A 15203-nucleotide genomic window follows, 5' to 3' on the forward strand; every position below is an offset into this window, starting at 1 on the left:
TTTTTAATCTATAATATATTATTTCTTAAAGTGCATAAATTATTATTTTTCAAATATAATATTAAAAAATAATAAATTTGTGAAAAAATGTATATAATAAATATATTTGTACTTTTAATAATATATTTTTATTTATAATACATATTTATTTAAATATTTTTTTTTAATATATTTATTTTTTATATTATTAAATTTATTTATTATAGACAAATTATATAATAATAAATAATATTTTAGTAATTATAAATAATAAAAATATTAAGATATTTAATATATTTTTATGTTTAAAAATATTTTTAATTCAAATATTAATAAAAAATATCTATGATAATAGGAATTTTAAATAAATATGGAAAATAAATAAAAACATAGCAAATCTATATTATTTCGTATGATATTAACTTAATAAGTAAAAATAAATATAACATTTTTTTTTTTTTTTATTTATTCAATTATTAAATAAAATTATAAATTTTTGTATTATATATAATAAAAATATCTTATTTTCTATTTATTTAAATAATTTAATACTTTAAATAATAATTTTAAATTTTAACTTCTATATATGTAAACAATATAAGAGAGCTTTGTGAAATAAAAATATATTACAATTCATATAAAATTAAATATACAAGAACTTGAATGGTTTTAAAAATAAGTATAGCTTATTATTTTTAATTTAGATTGATAAAAATTAATGATACACTCGATTAAACGGAAATTAAGAATAAGAATATACTAAATTATATAAATAAAAATGTATGAAAACAAAATAAATATAAGAAAAAAAAAAAAAAAATAGTTACTTAATGAATATTAATTAAATTGTATGAATAACTCAATTTAATAAAAATATCGAAATTAAAGTATTTTAAAGTAAAAAAGAAAAAATAAATTTAATTAATATAGTTTTAAGAGTTTTGAAATAATTTTAAATACTTAAATGTTTAAATATAATATATATAAATTTAAAAACATAATAAGAAAAAATAATATAAATGATATAAAAATAATTAGAAAATATATAATTTATTATAAAAAAATATTTAATAAAATGAAGGATAGAAAATATTGATGACAAAATAATTTTAAAAATTAGAAAAATTATATATTATAGTACTTTAAATTTAAATAAAATTAAATGATGAATTTTATAATAATATTAAATATTGAAAATTATATAAAATATATATATAGGAAGAAAACATAGTAAAATAAAAATAAATAATATATAAATAATATATATATATATATATATATATATTTTTTTTTTTTTTTATATATATATTTATTTTTAATTATTTATATATATTTTTATATATATTTTTTTTTTTTTTTTTATAAATATATATTTATATTCTTTTTTCTTTTATTTAAAAAATTCTCTATACATTTATAGATAAAAATTATTTTCTTTTTTTTAATATAAATATAAATAAAAATATAATATATTACTATGTTTAATATAATATTTTTAATTTTTGTTAATTTAATTTGTTGTGTATTCTTATATTTTTTTTAATTTTTGTACTTTTTATTTTGATTCTTTTTTAATTAATTTTTCATTTATAATATTCTTCATATTTATCCTTTTTTTAAATTTTATAATACTTTATTTACAATATTATCTTTATTGTATGTTTTTATTTCATTTAATTCCTATAATTAAAATTGATAAAATTATTTTATTAATTTTTAATTTACATCATCTATAGTTGGGTTTTTTCTATTAGATATATAATTATCATATCTTTTTGTAGAAGGGTGTAATACTTCAGGATGTAAATATTTTAAATCATTTTTGAACTATCGAAAAAATATTTTAAATAATATAAAATAATTTTATACCCATATTTCATTCATATAATAACACCAATAACAATAGATAAGAGGATAAATTAAAATAAATTATGACCAAAATAGTTTTTAAACAAATTAATTTTTTTTTAATAGTAAAAATTGTATATTTTCGTAAAATTCATTTGAAAAACTAAATAAAATCTTAAATTAGTTTTTTTTTTTTTTTTTTTTTTAATTTTATATAATATATATATGAAATTTTTTAATTTAATTTTTATTCTTTTATAAATAAATTTATTTTTATTGTATAATATTTATAAGAAATAATTAATTAGATTTTTTTATTAAAATAATATTCAAATTAAATTTTTATGATTATATTTTATTATTATTTAATAATTAATTGTATTTTATTTTATTATTCAAAATAAATGATTTTTTTTTTTTGTAAATATTACTTTTAGTAATAATCTATATAATGAAAACATTTTCTATATAATGTCCTACAATTAATGTTAAACTAAGTTAAATTAAATAATATATTTTTAAATAACATTTTTTTTATTTTAACAATAATAGATTTAAATGAAGATTAAGAAATTATTTAATTTATTTATATTAGTATGTCGAATTTATTACTTATTCGTTCTTAAGATAAAAAGTCGGGATCAACTACTTTAATTTATTTTAATATTCAAAAAGAATCTTATTAATTTCATACAATATGTAGACCATATTTTTTTTTTTAACTAATAATAAAATTAATACATAATACTAAATAAAAATAATTATAAAGTACAAAGTAGTTATCTTGATATGTAATATAACTTTGATATAGAATCTTTAGTTGCTTTGACAAATAAAATGTTATATATTTTAGATCCTTGTAGTTTTAAGTTAATAAATTCGTATGAACATTAAGAATTTTTTTAGAATATAATAGATTTAAGGTTAAGAGCTTATACTCCTTACTGCGATTACTTTTCAAACTGCTCTAGTAAACATAAGGACAGGATAATCTATTAAATATTTTTATGCTTGTATTTTTTTTTATTAAATATATAAAATATTCTAAAATTAAATATTAATTAGATAACTGGAAAGATATAATTGAAGAATATATGAGTGATTCTTAGTATATAATTTTATAAAGCGAATAGAATTTGATTATACTTTTAAAAAAGAGCAAAATCGAAGTATTTGATATTTAAAACATTTATTTATTTTAGATTGAAACAGGTAATAAATATAAATAATAAATGATTTAATAAATCCAAAAATAAATAAAGTTCCTAAAAATAACTAATATTAGTAAAAAATATATGGTTTTTTAAGAATAGATAATACAGATTTCGTATTTACTTTTAGTGCAAATATAATTAGAGCATGGAATTTCGAAGATCCTTAAAATTAAAATATTGAAAGACTAATTTTTGAATTAACAGGTAAAAAAAAAAAAAAAAAAAAAAAAAAATTAATTTTTTTAGTTGGAGAAAAAACCTCCAGTTTAAGAAATGCAAATAAAATTAAAAAAAATGATGAAATTTATATATATTTTAGTGAATTTATTGACAATTAACAAAATTCAGTATCAAATAAATTACATATATATAAATTAGTTATAAACAAAGAAAATAAAGAATGCTCTATTACACATTTTCTGACTCATAATATAACTTATAAAGTATTTGTTTTAATTGAGGGAACATTTTAAATGTATTTTGCTTATAAAAATTAAGTTTTTACTATGATTGATATATTTAATGAAAAAACTGAAATTAAATAAATTAGTTGTATTTAAATATTAATCATTAATTATTTTATTTATATATACTTTTTATTAATGTTATATATAGAACATTTAAGTTTTGAAACACTTCCTTCATATGTTATTCATGATTAAAAATTACTTTTATCAATAGATAATGAGGCTAAAGGATTAATATTTAAAGATTATAACTTTAATTTAATAAAACGTAAGTTTTTTGATAAATATGTTACTAATTTACCTAGAGGATTCAGCTAGTTTTATGGAGATGAAAGCTCCTTTGTAATAATTTCAAGGATTGAGGCAAAAATGGTTTCTTATTATCCTCATGGTTTTTATTATTTCAATATAAATACAAATAAAGTAAATTTAATAATTTTAAAATATATAAACAAAAAGAAAAATTAAAAAAAGGAAATATATTATTCATTAAATCATCCATCTTAAGTCAGAAAAGAAATAGTAGAATCATTTATATTTGAATAAGAATATTTCGTATGTTTTTTAATAAATCCTTATTATATACTATATGACAAAGATATATAAAAAATATAAGAATAATATAAATATCATAAGTATGAATGCATGAAAATCTCTTTAACATAATCATCCTATTAAGTATATGAACTTTCTCTAAAAGAAAAATATCCTTAAGGATATAGTGATGAACCTTATAGGTGTAAAGTTCATATTAAAGATAAATATCTGATATGTTTTGATTTAAGAGGTTAATTTCATAAATGGTCTATTCCAGATTTTAAACTTATATATTATGGAAAAAGTATTTTAAACCAATATATAAATTATTTTATATTAGTAAAAAAAAATATATATATATTTTTAGTTGATTGCCAAGACATGTTTTAAATGTAAATTTTAGAAAAGTAAAATATTATTGTAATGGATTGTAATGTTTAACAACACATAATAGCATTCAATTTAATAACTTTTGAGTTTATTATCTATGAAAATCATAATACTTGGATGTATACAAGTTTTGTTGATGATGTGAGTGGATTTGTAGGCTTTAATGGCTAAAATGATCGTTAGATACGTATTTTTAATACAAATGCAAAGTATGGTAACTATTTAGTTTTAAGAATTGAGGAATTGTATAGTGTTGATATAACAACTTTAAATTATGATAAATATAATAAGGATATTTTTTAAGGGACTACTGTTACTAGCAGACGTATTAATATAAAGGAATGTTTATTAGATCTTAATAATTGTAAATAATGTGAATAGAATTTTTATTTTGATATAAATAAAGATTATTATGAAGACAAATTTCCCGATATTAATAAAGATATATATTTTTATGGAAATGGAAGTTAATAAAACCCTTATGCAACTCATAGATAGTTGATTGAATTTTAATTAATATTGAACTATTTATCACTTAATTTTATATTTATCGAAGATATTAAATGTATTATATATATAAATACTTCTTCATTCCAACTCTAAATATAAAACTCGCTTTTCTAAAATAGTTATCTAAGTAAAGTTTTAATTACTTTCAATTCTTACTAAAGTGATTAATAGGCTTTATTTTTATATTAAAATATTGTTTAGTTTTAAAATTTAAAATTTTTAGAATTTAATGGTATTAAATTTTAATTTTAAATTAATGATCAAATAAGATAATCTTAGTATTGTGGATTTAAATTTAATAATATATAATAGATAAATTTAATTAATATTTATCAAGAAAATTATGATAAAAGTTCTAATATTTTCTGCGGGAAAATACATGTAGAAGCATCTTAGATTAAAATTTAATAATTGATTTATTAAAACCATTTTTTTGATTAAACTATGATTTCAGTTATAAACTCTCCGATTGTATAATAAAATTATATTAATATAAATTACTTTTTAGTATAGTTTTTTTTAATTTTTTTTTTAAATAAAATGAAATAATCCATTTTTTTCAATAATTTTTTTTAAAAAAAAAAAAATATTAAAAAATAAAGTATATTTTTTATTTTTCCTTTTTTTAAAAAATAAAAAAAAGATTGAAATAATAAATCTTTAATTAATAGGAAACGTATTTGAAAATTGTTAGTTTTTTGAAATATTAAATGGTGAATCATAATTAATTTTAGAAGAAATATAACTTTTGAATAATAAAATTTATTAAATTAATGAAATTTAAGGATTTTTTACTTTTACATCTATAAATGTAAAACATGGAGTATTTAAAAATAACGAATTCGTTAATGTTTTATTATTTAACAGTAAAGAAACAACCCCTGATTTAATTTAAGAATTCTATTTTGAAACGATAATATTTGAAAATAATAATATAATTACAAATTCATAAACATTTTTTCTTTCTATGAAGTTTCCTTCATTTTAAAAACCAGAGTATTAATTATAAATATACGATTTTTATTTTAAAAATAATTAAATTTTATATGATTCAAAAGAATTAGAAATTAATTATATTTATTTAATTAGTATTTTTAATGTAGCTGAAATTTAAATATTTTAATTTAAATTATTAAATACTTAAAATTTAGGCATATTAAATTCTTATAATTCAAATAAATTTGAAATGTAAAATGTTCAAATAAAAAACGATGAAATTAAATTAGATCAAAAAATAACTCCTTCATTATTTTTTTTAAATGAAATTAGAAATTTTAAAATATATTAAATCGAAATAATAAATAAATATTAATAAATTAATCTTTAATAATAATAAATAATGTATATTTATCAAGGATTATAATAATAATAGAAAAAGTTATTTTTAAATCAAATTTTATGGAATCAACCTAACCATTTTATTCTTGCAATCCAGTATAGATAATTAATGAAAACGCTGCGGAAATTTTTATTGATGAAACATTATTTTAAGATGGATATTTGAAAGCAACTTCTAATAGTATTTCACCTTCTACAAATGCGTTTTGGATTAAAAATATACAAGGAAAAACTTCTATTAAAAATAGTTAATTTTTTAATAATTATTCGACAGGTATTTATAATAATTTAAAGATTTTTTCTGATTCGATTATTTGTGAGAATAATATTTTTAGAAATAGTTCTTTTCCTTTGGTTAATTAAAATCAGAATTAATAATTAAATTACAAAAATATTAGAATAATAGGGGGATTTATTAATGCTGTTACATAAAATATATAAATTTTAAACACATCTTTTACTGATTCTTATGCTAATGAAGCTTCTTTTATTTAATTATAGACTTTTTCAAATAAGATTTATTGTTTAATTTCAAATTCATTCTTTAGTAATGGATTTTCTTTAAAATCTGGGGCAATATTTATTGATGTATAATTACTTTAAGGTAAATTAGAAATAATAAAAACTGAATTTAGAAATATTTATTTAACAAAAAATAATGAAAATTTAATATAATTTAGGTATTTTTTTGTAATAAAAAAAAAAAAAAAAAAATTTTGTTTTTTTTTTTTTAAAAAAAAAGTAATAATTAGAATAAATAAAATTATGATATTTTAATTTTTTAAGATATTTTATTTGAAAATATATTTTCTAATTATTAATGTAGTTTATTAGAATTAATAAATACTAATATTTTTATTGCGGATATTAAAATTTAAGGATCTTAATCTAATTTACTTATTCATAAATATTTTGAAAATCAATATTAAGATTTATTTCCTTGTAGTCAAATAAAAACTGAACAAACTAAAATTTTAATTTAAAATTTATAAATAAGTTATTTATTTTATAAAACTAGTAACTTAATAAAAGACATTTCATATAATATATTACTTACAGATACATTTTCAGAAATAAGCTTAAATAATATAAAAATATCAAATAATTAATTATTATTAAATTAAAAAATAATATAAGCTTTAAAATCTAAAATAAAAATGCAATAAATATTCATAGAATAAATAAACTAAAATAATGAATTAAAATTTGATTTAGACAATATCTAAAACGGAATGATTTATTTATAATAAAGTACATTATTCGCATAGGAATTAAAAATTAAATAAGTTAATTGCTTTAATTGCCTTGGTGGTATATTTAGCTTATATGAATCTCCTTCAGATATATTCGATAGTATTTTTGAATAAATAATCGTAAATATATTTAATATAGAAAATATTATTATTATTATTATTATTTTTTAAAAAAGGCAATTAATGGTGGTTCAATATACATAAATAATCCTTTAGATAATACTAATATTATTAATTGCTAATTTATTGGAGGTTAGTCAAAAAAAAATGGAGGTGCGATCTCAGTTGAAATTGATATAGATAGATAATATAAAATAAATATAAATAAAAGTATTTTTAAATAATTAAAAGCAGATGAAAAAGCAGGAGCAATATACTTATATTAAGAATTCCTTCCTTCTATATAAAATGAAATTTTAATATAAAATTCAACCTTTTAAGAATGTCAAGCTAAAATAGGTGGTTCTTATACTTATACTGGAATAATCCCTAAAACAAAAAATTTGTATAATATATAAAATAAAGCTTCATTATTTGGATAGAATCAGTATTCGTTTCCCAGTAAAATTAATTTAATAAATACTAGTCCTTAAATAATTGTTAAAAATGAAACATTTGCAATAATTTAAGATTTTAAAAGTGGAGATTTTATTGGATAATTATAATTTTAACTTTAAGATTAATTTGGAGAAAATATTAAATTGTTAGACTTTGAAGATATTGTAATTAAAAAAAGCTATTTAGAAATCGATCCAAATCAGGATAAAATAGAAGAGTATTAAATATAAGGATCTCATAATTTTATTTATGATACAGATAAATATATCTTTATTGTTTAAAAAAATAAACTTATTGGAATTCCAGGATCAGTTTTAAATTTATTATTACATGTAGAATAAATAAAATAAATTTAAGATTATTAAATTATTGAAAATAAATATATATTTAAAATTTAAATTAATATTAGAGAATGTTAATTAGGTGAAATTTAGAAAAAATCTGAATAAATAATTAACTAATGTATATATTTAATTTTATTATATTTATTTTTTTATAATAAAACAAAACAAAAAAAGAAAATTATTAAATAATTGAATGCTCAAAGTGTGAAAAAACTACTTATTCATTAGGAGATAATAATGAATGTAAAAAATGTCCAGATGGTGCCGAATGCTTAGGAGGAAATTAATTATATATATTACCTGGATATTGGAGAGTAAGAGAAACATCAAATTTAATTGAAAAATGTTTTTAGTTAGAGACAAATTGTATAGGAGGTTTATTCACAGGGAATAATCTTTGCTATGAAGGACATATAGGTGCATTATGTGAGGAATGTGATGTAATAAAATAAAATATAATTTAATTTAATACGAATTTTTTTGTTTTTTTTTTGTTTTTTTTGTTTTTTTTTTCTTCTTCTTAAGATTGAGGGTATATATTGGCCTCAAAGATTTGGAAAGGCCTAAAATTTTTCATGTACAAATTGCAAAAATATTAAAGGAAATTTTTATTGGTTAGTAATTAGCTATTTTGTAATATAAGCTTCTATTTTTATAGCTATTAAAGACGATATATTTGCAAGATAAGAAAAAGTATTTATATTAATATTTTATTAATTATTATTTATTTTCTTATTAAAAAAATTAAAAAGTATATTCTAAAATAATTCCTTGAAAATGGAACTTATTTAAATAAGAAAAAAGATAATATTGATTCAAAAACAACTACATATTTAAAGTTTTTTTCACATTATTTTTAAATAATTACTTCTTTAGCAGATTTCGATATACAAATACCCCATGGATTATTAACAATATAAATTCTTGCAGCTTAGCCAATTAGAAATGCTTTAAATAGTTTATAATGTGCTTTAATAAATCTAAATTTTTAAATACCAATTCATTATTTCTTATATATATTTTCATGTGTACTACCATTTGCATATTTATTGTCATTTTATATTCTAATTAGAATATATTATTTATATAAGAAAATAGTATTTTCACACTATATTTTGATAACAGCAGGATTATTTATATTCTTTTACATTTAAACTGATTTAGCCTCAATGATGATATAACTATTAAGTTGTAGAAAAATCGCAGATAAATTTTATTTAATAGGAAATATGTCATATGAATGTGATGAAAAATTTGATTATTATGCAATTGTTTTGGTACTTCCAACATTATTTATTTTCTTAATTATGATTCCTCTTCTTTTTTTAATAATTCTTTACTAAAATAGGTTTAAGTTAAAAGATTATAAAGTCATATTTAAATATGGATATTTATTAAGAGAATATAAATAAAGTACTTATTATTGGGAATTTGTTAAAATGATGTAAAGAATGCTCATTATTTTTGCAATTAATTTCTATTCTTAATATTAAATTATTAAAGGTTTCCTCATTTTAATGATTTTACTTATATATCTGATTCTTATTAATTAGAAAAAACCTTATCTAAATCCAGATAATAACCTAATTGATATTTTTTTGACTTCTACGTGTTTTGTTACATGCTTTTTTGGTGTTTTTATTTATAAAAATGAATTTAAGTATTTTAAATATTCTTCTCTTATTCTAATTATTGCTATAAATATTGCATTTATGTGTTTCATAACTAAAAAAATAGCATATGTTTATATTTTATAGTTAAAATAAATTTTTATAAACCTAATACTTCATAGAAAAATAAGAAAGTTTTTTAAAATAAAATACGATCCTGAAAAAAAATAAAAAGAAATAAATTAAAAAATTAGAAATGTTAAAAATAAAATATGTAGTGGAATTTAACTAATTAGAAGTATTTATTTATTAATTCATATATATATATATATATATATATATATATATATATATATATATATATATATATATATATATATAATAAAAAGGTTTTACTAAAGAAGAAAAACTAAATATTTATTTGCTTATTTATTGTAATTTTATATTTTATTAAATTTTATACTCATAAAAATTAATATTAATATAGCACATTTTAATTATAAATAGAAGATTCCTGTTTAAAAGATATAAAAACAAAGTACTACTAATAAAAAAACTTTTGATAAAATAGATGGATTTAATACTAATAAAAATGAATTAAAACAATGTAAATTTTTTTATATTATTTTTTATTTGATTAATAAAAAGATAATTAAAGTAATAGCCTTGATATTTTTAATAGTTTGAAATTAAAATATATTGAAAAATCTAAGGGCATAACTCAAATTTCTGCTTTTAGAGATATTCCTTCATAAAAAATTCTATAATTTTCGATGAACAAAAATATTTAATCTATCCAAAAAGAGCTTTATTAAAGTAATTCGAATGATTAATTAAGTAAACAAATTTACTTATAAAAAATGCCGATTTTTAAAACTTAAAAAATGCAAGTTTAACTTACTGATTGTAATAAATATAATTCAAAAACAATCAAAAATAATTAAATTTTTTTAAAAAAGTAAAATATTAAGAAACAGAATAATAAATAAATTAATAAACAGAATAATAATTATATTAAGAAACAGAATAATAAATAGATTAAGAAATAGAAAGATAAGAAAAAAAATTAGAATAAGAATAAGAATAAGAATAAGAATAAGAATAAGAATAAGAATAAGAATAAGAATAAGAATAAGAATAAAAATAAAAATAAAAATAAAAATAAAAATAAAAATAAAAATAAAAATAAAAATAAGAATAAGAATAAGAATAAGAATAAGAATAAGAAATAGAAATAGAAAAGGAAATAAAAAAAGAAAGAGGCTTAAATGAATGAAAAAACAAAAATTAAATTACATAAAAAGTTTAAAAATTATAATTTTTATTATATTAATTTTTTATAACAAAAAAATAGAATAATGCTATAAGCTATAATTAATTTTTAAATATTTTTTGTTTTTATTTAAAAAAAATTAAAATTACTCTTATTTATGTGATTTTGCTTAAAATATAATTTTAATATATTTTTTTTTATTAAAAAAAAAATGCATAAATTATAAATAAATTTTTTATATAAAAAGATAACATTTATTTATTTTTTAAATTTTTTTGTTTTTTATAATAACTATATATGGAGTAATAAATAAAAAGATTAAAAAAACTTTATAATTTATTATAATAATTAAACTTTTATCCATCAAAAATTAATGAAGAATATAATTTGCCGAAATTAATGGACCCATAAAAAACTATTGATGATGAAAAAGAATAAGTTATCATTTTATTTATTTATTTTAAACAAAAAAAAACAGGAAATTTTATCTTAACATTTAATGAATTATATAAAACCAACCGAACAAAGATTAGATCTATTAGAATATTTATTAATAAAGTATTAAATAAATAAAAAATCCTATATAATAGAAAATATCATTACAAATTATTTAAAAATATAAAAAGATTAAATAAAGACTTTTTTGATTAAATAGATATAAAGGAAACTAATATACATGAATATAGAATAAAAAGTACAAAATAATAAGTTTATTTATCTTATTTAAATAATAAAAAAGGAATAAAATAATTATTAACTTAAATTGGATTATTATTCGAATCTAAATTTAGTAAAAACATTTAATTTCATAAAGTTATTGAAGGAAAGAGTGGTCTTGAACCTTGTTTAAAATTAATTTATGAATTAGCTAAATTAGCTAGAAAATTTTATAAAACAAAATCAAGTTAAAGAGAAGAATTTCATTAATAATTATTTTAAGAATGCATTTATAATATGGTATTAACATATTATATATATAAGAAAAAAAAAAAGGAAAATCTAATAAATGTTAGCTGTAATTTATTTTCTGTAGATTTTCCAGCTTAAAACGAAACACTATAACATGAAGATGCTATATTTTTAGTCAAAAATATTGAAGAAGATTTAAATATATAATATAATGATGAGGAAAACCAAAACTTAAATGAAGATATAACTTAGTTTAATTAATTTTTGAATAAATAATTTGAAATATAACCTTAAATAGCTAAAACTTATTAGTTTTAATTAAATAATTTAAACTAATAAATAAATAGGTAATCGAAAAAATATTTAAAATTTAATTAATTAATTTATTAAAATTAAGTATTTTCAATAAAGAGACAAATAAATAAGAAAATTTTATTAAATAAATATAAGATCTTAATTTTGATAAAGAAAACGAGAAAAAAATAATTTTAAATTAAGACTTCATTAGAAAATACAAATAATTATAAAAATAAAAAGAAATCATAATTGAGTCTAATAAAAGTGCTTTAAACTTAAAAATAGAAAATTTAAACTCATAAATATAAATTATTAACACAGATTAAAATTAATGAATATATGATTTTAAAGTATTTTTTTTTTTTTTTAAAAAAAAAAAAAATTATATATAAATAAATAAAGATTTTCTTTATATATATTTTTAGTTATTTAGAATATATATTACCAATCTTTAATAATCAATAAAAATAATATAATTTTAAAACAAATATAATTTTAAAACAAATAGTTAAAGATAATAAAAAACCTAAATTAGAAAAAATAAATTTTTATTAAATTTATAATTAGAATTTATTAAAATAATATTTATTTATAATAATTATTTTTTTAAAAAAAAGAAACTTACATATATATTTGTATAAATAAATTATAATAATTAAAAAAAAAAAAAATTAACTATTTATATATCTTTAACTTTTTTAGTTTTTTAAAAATAAATAAATAAAAAATACAAAAAAACAAAAAAATTAAAAAACTTTTATAAAAAATAACTAAACAAAAAAAAAAGTGCAAATAAAATTTAAAATACAAAAACAAACACTAATATTCAAAAAAATAAAATAAAAAATAAAAAAAAAATGTTTTTATAAAAATAATAGTAATAATAATAATAATATAATTAATATTCTCAACGTCCCTAATCAGCAATGCCATTTAAAAGCCGAAACATTCTTGGTTCATCATGTCCAATAATAATTAAACATGAATTTCCTAATGAGGCTAATTTATATATAGATAATATGGATTAGGAAATGAGCTCTACAAAACGTCGAAATATATATGATCGTCCTAACACAGCAAAGATTTAATCTGCATTTGTGAAAAATATTTCAAATAAATAGAAACCTTTAACCAGTGTAAATGCATACTAGAATGGTATATAATAAATGAATTCAGCAGAGTTATATATGAAATTAATTGAAGGTTAGAAAATTGCAAAAGAAGCTAAGTTTGTTATAAAGCCAGCTAGAAAATTGAACACTTTATCAATTCATTCAGCTCTTTTTAAAATTAAAAAACAAAAGGAATAACTTGATTTAAAGATAAGATAATTAGATGATTTTAAATCAAACTTTAATGAAATGGATTTCTATTTGATTGCTAATTCTGGAGCTATAGACTATTTATTTAATAAATAGGTCTAATAATCAAATTAAGTTTAAAATTAAAAATCTTATTAATAAAAAAATTCAAACTAAATATAACATCCTAAGTCTTCTACAATGGAAAAAAAAAATAATGTAATTAAAAAAAATAATTCAAGAGACTAAATAACTATGTTAAGAAATGATTCTTCACTTTAAAGTAATAGCGACCTAAATGATGTAGATTTAGAAATTTTAGGTAATTGTGCTAAGTTTTTCCATACAAAAGAACGCGCTTAAGTTAAATATTGGGGAGAACCGATTGATTAATAAGATAATATAAGAACTTCTATAGAAAATATGGGACAGAATTATTAGAATATATAAAGACTATTGAGTGCCAAATAAAAGTCATCTTTTGTACAAGAAATAAAGGAGGAAGATGAACATGAAGATTAAGTTTTAAAAAAACATGAATTTTAAGACCAAGAAAACATTAAAAAAGAAGAAGAATTAATTATTGGCGAAAATTAATTATAAGAAATTAGTAATTCTAATAATATTTCTCATAATTAGTAATATTAAAGCGTAAAATTATTTAATAATAATGATAATAACAGTTAACAAAGTAAAGGAATTTATCCAATGTTACCAAAGAAGAAAAAATTCAAAAGAATTCATAGTGCAGCCAATCAATCTTTATTAAAAAGTACTTCCGTTCCTATGTTTGTTGAAAAATCAATTATTCCTAGACCATAAACTGCATATTTAAGATAAACACCTTAGCATGCTCTTTTAACTTATGGACCTGTTTAAGTAATAAAAGAAAGAATCACAAGGAATTTCGATCATTTAGAAATATTGAAGGAATAGGAAAATTTAGAAAAGTTGAAGTAAATTAAGAATTAGGAAAAATTTTTATAGAAAACTGAACAATAATAAATGAAAATTACCGGAATGAAACTCTCAGTAGCTACAGAATAGGAAAACATGTATAATCTTCAAAATAAAGCTTAGTAAGCAATAGAGGCATAGTAAAACTAAATTGAATTAGAGTCTTAAAATAATAATTATTATTAAGACAACAATTAAGTTATTAATAATAGTATTTCGATTAATAGTTAAAATAGAACTCCTTTAGATTTAAATATTATGCAAAAAAATAAAAATATTATAAAAATAAATAGACCAGCAACTGCCAATAAGACTTTTTAACAAAAAGAAACAATCACACATATTTAAACTAATAATAATAATGAATTAATTAATTAAGGCTCATTAAATTAGTCTGTTAATGATTCTGCTAACAAAA

The 15203-nt window shown here is 16.2% G+C and overlaps 3 protein-coding genes across 3 annotated transcripts, besides 23 other annotated features; all 3 read left to right on the forward strand. All coding sequences in view use genetic code 6, as the record gives it.

Annotated features, from left to right (window-relative positions):
- Positions 1 to 92: 92 nt before the first annotated feature.
- Positions 93 to 145: a microsatellite.
- Positions 118 to 184: a microsatellite.
- Positions 119 to 182: a microsatellite.
- Positions 123 to 178: a microsatellite.
- Positions 185 to 1220: 1036 nt separating the features above from the next.
- Positions 1221 to 1257: a microsatellite.
- Positions 1228 to 1264: a microsatellite.
- Positions 1254 to 1316: a microsatellite.
- Positions 1254 to 1318: a microsatellite.
- Positions 1274 to 1376: a microsatellite.
- Positions 1377 to 3247: 1871 nt separating this feature from the next.
- Positions 3248 to 3274: a microsatellite.
- Positions 3275 to 3432: 158 nt separating this feature from the next.
- IMG5_023410 (hypothetical protein) lies at positions 3433 to 3899 on the forward strand (the record flags this gene model as incomplete). The annotated part of the gene is made up of 2 exons (XM_004039373.1): positions 3433 to 3593; positions 3657 to 3899. Coding segments are annotated over exons 1-2 (322 nt in total), but the record flags the coding sequence as incomplete, so codon positions are not given.
- Positions 3900 to 6343: 2444 nt separating this feature from the next.
- On the forward strand, positions 6344 to 10735 carry IMG5_023420 (hypothetical protein; the record flags this gene model as incomplete). Its single annotated transcript, XM_004039374.1, has 6 exons — positions 6344 to 6963; positions 7026 to 7656; positions 7713 to 8517; positions 8613 to 8878; positions 8964 to 9131; positions 9191 to 10735. 6 exons carry the CDS (start codon positions 6344 to 6346, stop codon positions 10733 to 10735), a joined length of 4035 nt encoding a protein of 1344 aa, XP_004039422.1.
- Positions 8560 to 8592: a microsatellite.
- Positions 8914 to 8949: a microsatellite.
- Positions 8914 to 8951: a microsatellite.
- Positions 10365 to 10429: a microsatellite.
- Positions 10736 to 11013: 278 nt separating the features above from the next.
- Positions 11014 to 11098: a microsatellite.
- Positions 11014 to 11099: a microsatellite.
- Positions 11072 to 11279: a microsatellite.
- Positions 11088 to 11306: a microsatellite.
- Positions 11102 to 11276: a microsatellite.
- Positions 11185 to 11307: a microsatellite.
- A 1689-nt stretch (positions 11308 to 12996) lies between these two features.
- Positions 12997 to 13034: a microsatellite.
- A 321-nt stretch (positions 13035 to 13355) lies between these two features.
- Positions 13356 to 13386: a microsatellite.
- Positions 13387 to 13688: 302 nt separating this feature from the next.
- IMG5_023430 (hypothetical protein) lies at positions 13689 to 14988 on the forward strand. The gene has a single exon (XM_004039375.1). It carries the CDS (start codon positions 14334 to 14336, stop codon positions 14754 to 14756), a length of 423 nt encoding a protein of 140 aa, XP_004039423.1. The 5' UTR covers positions 13689 to 14333; the 3' UTR covers positions 14757 to 14988.
- A 48-nt stretch (positions 14989 to 15036) lies between these two features.
- Positions 15037 to 15077: a microsatellite.
- The last annotated feature ends 126 nt before the right edge of the window (positions 15078 to 15203 follow it).

Source organism: Ichthyophthirius multifiliis (assembly GCF_000220395.1).
Source record: "Ichthyophthirius multifiliis unplaced genomic scaffold scaff_1120509249686, whole genome shotgun sequence".
Lineage (NCBI taxonomy): Eukaryota > Ciliophora > Oligohymenophorea > Hymenostomatida > Ichthyophthirius > Ichthyophthirius multifiliis.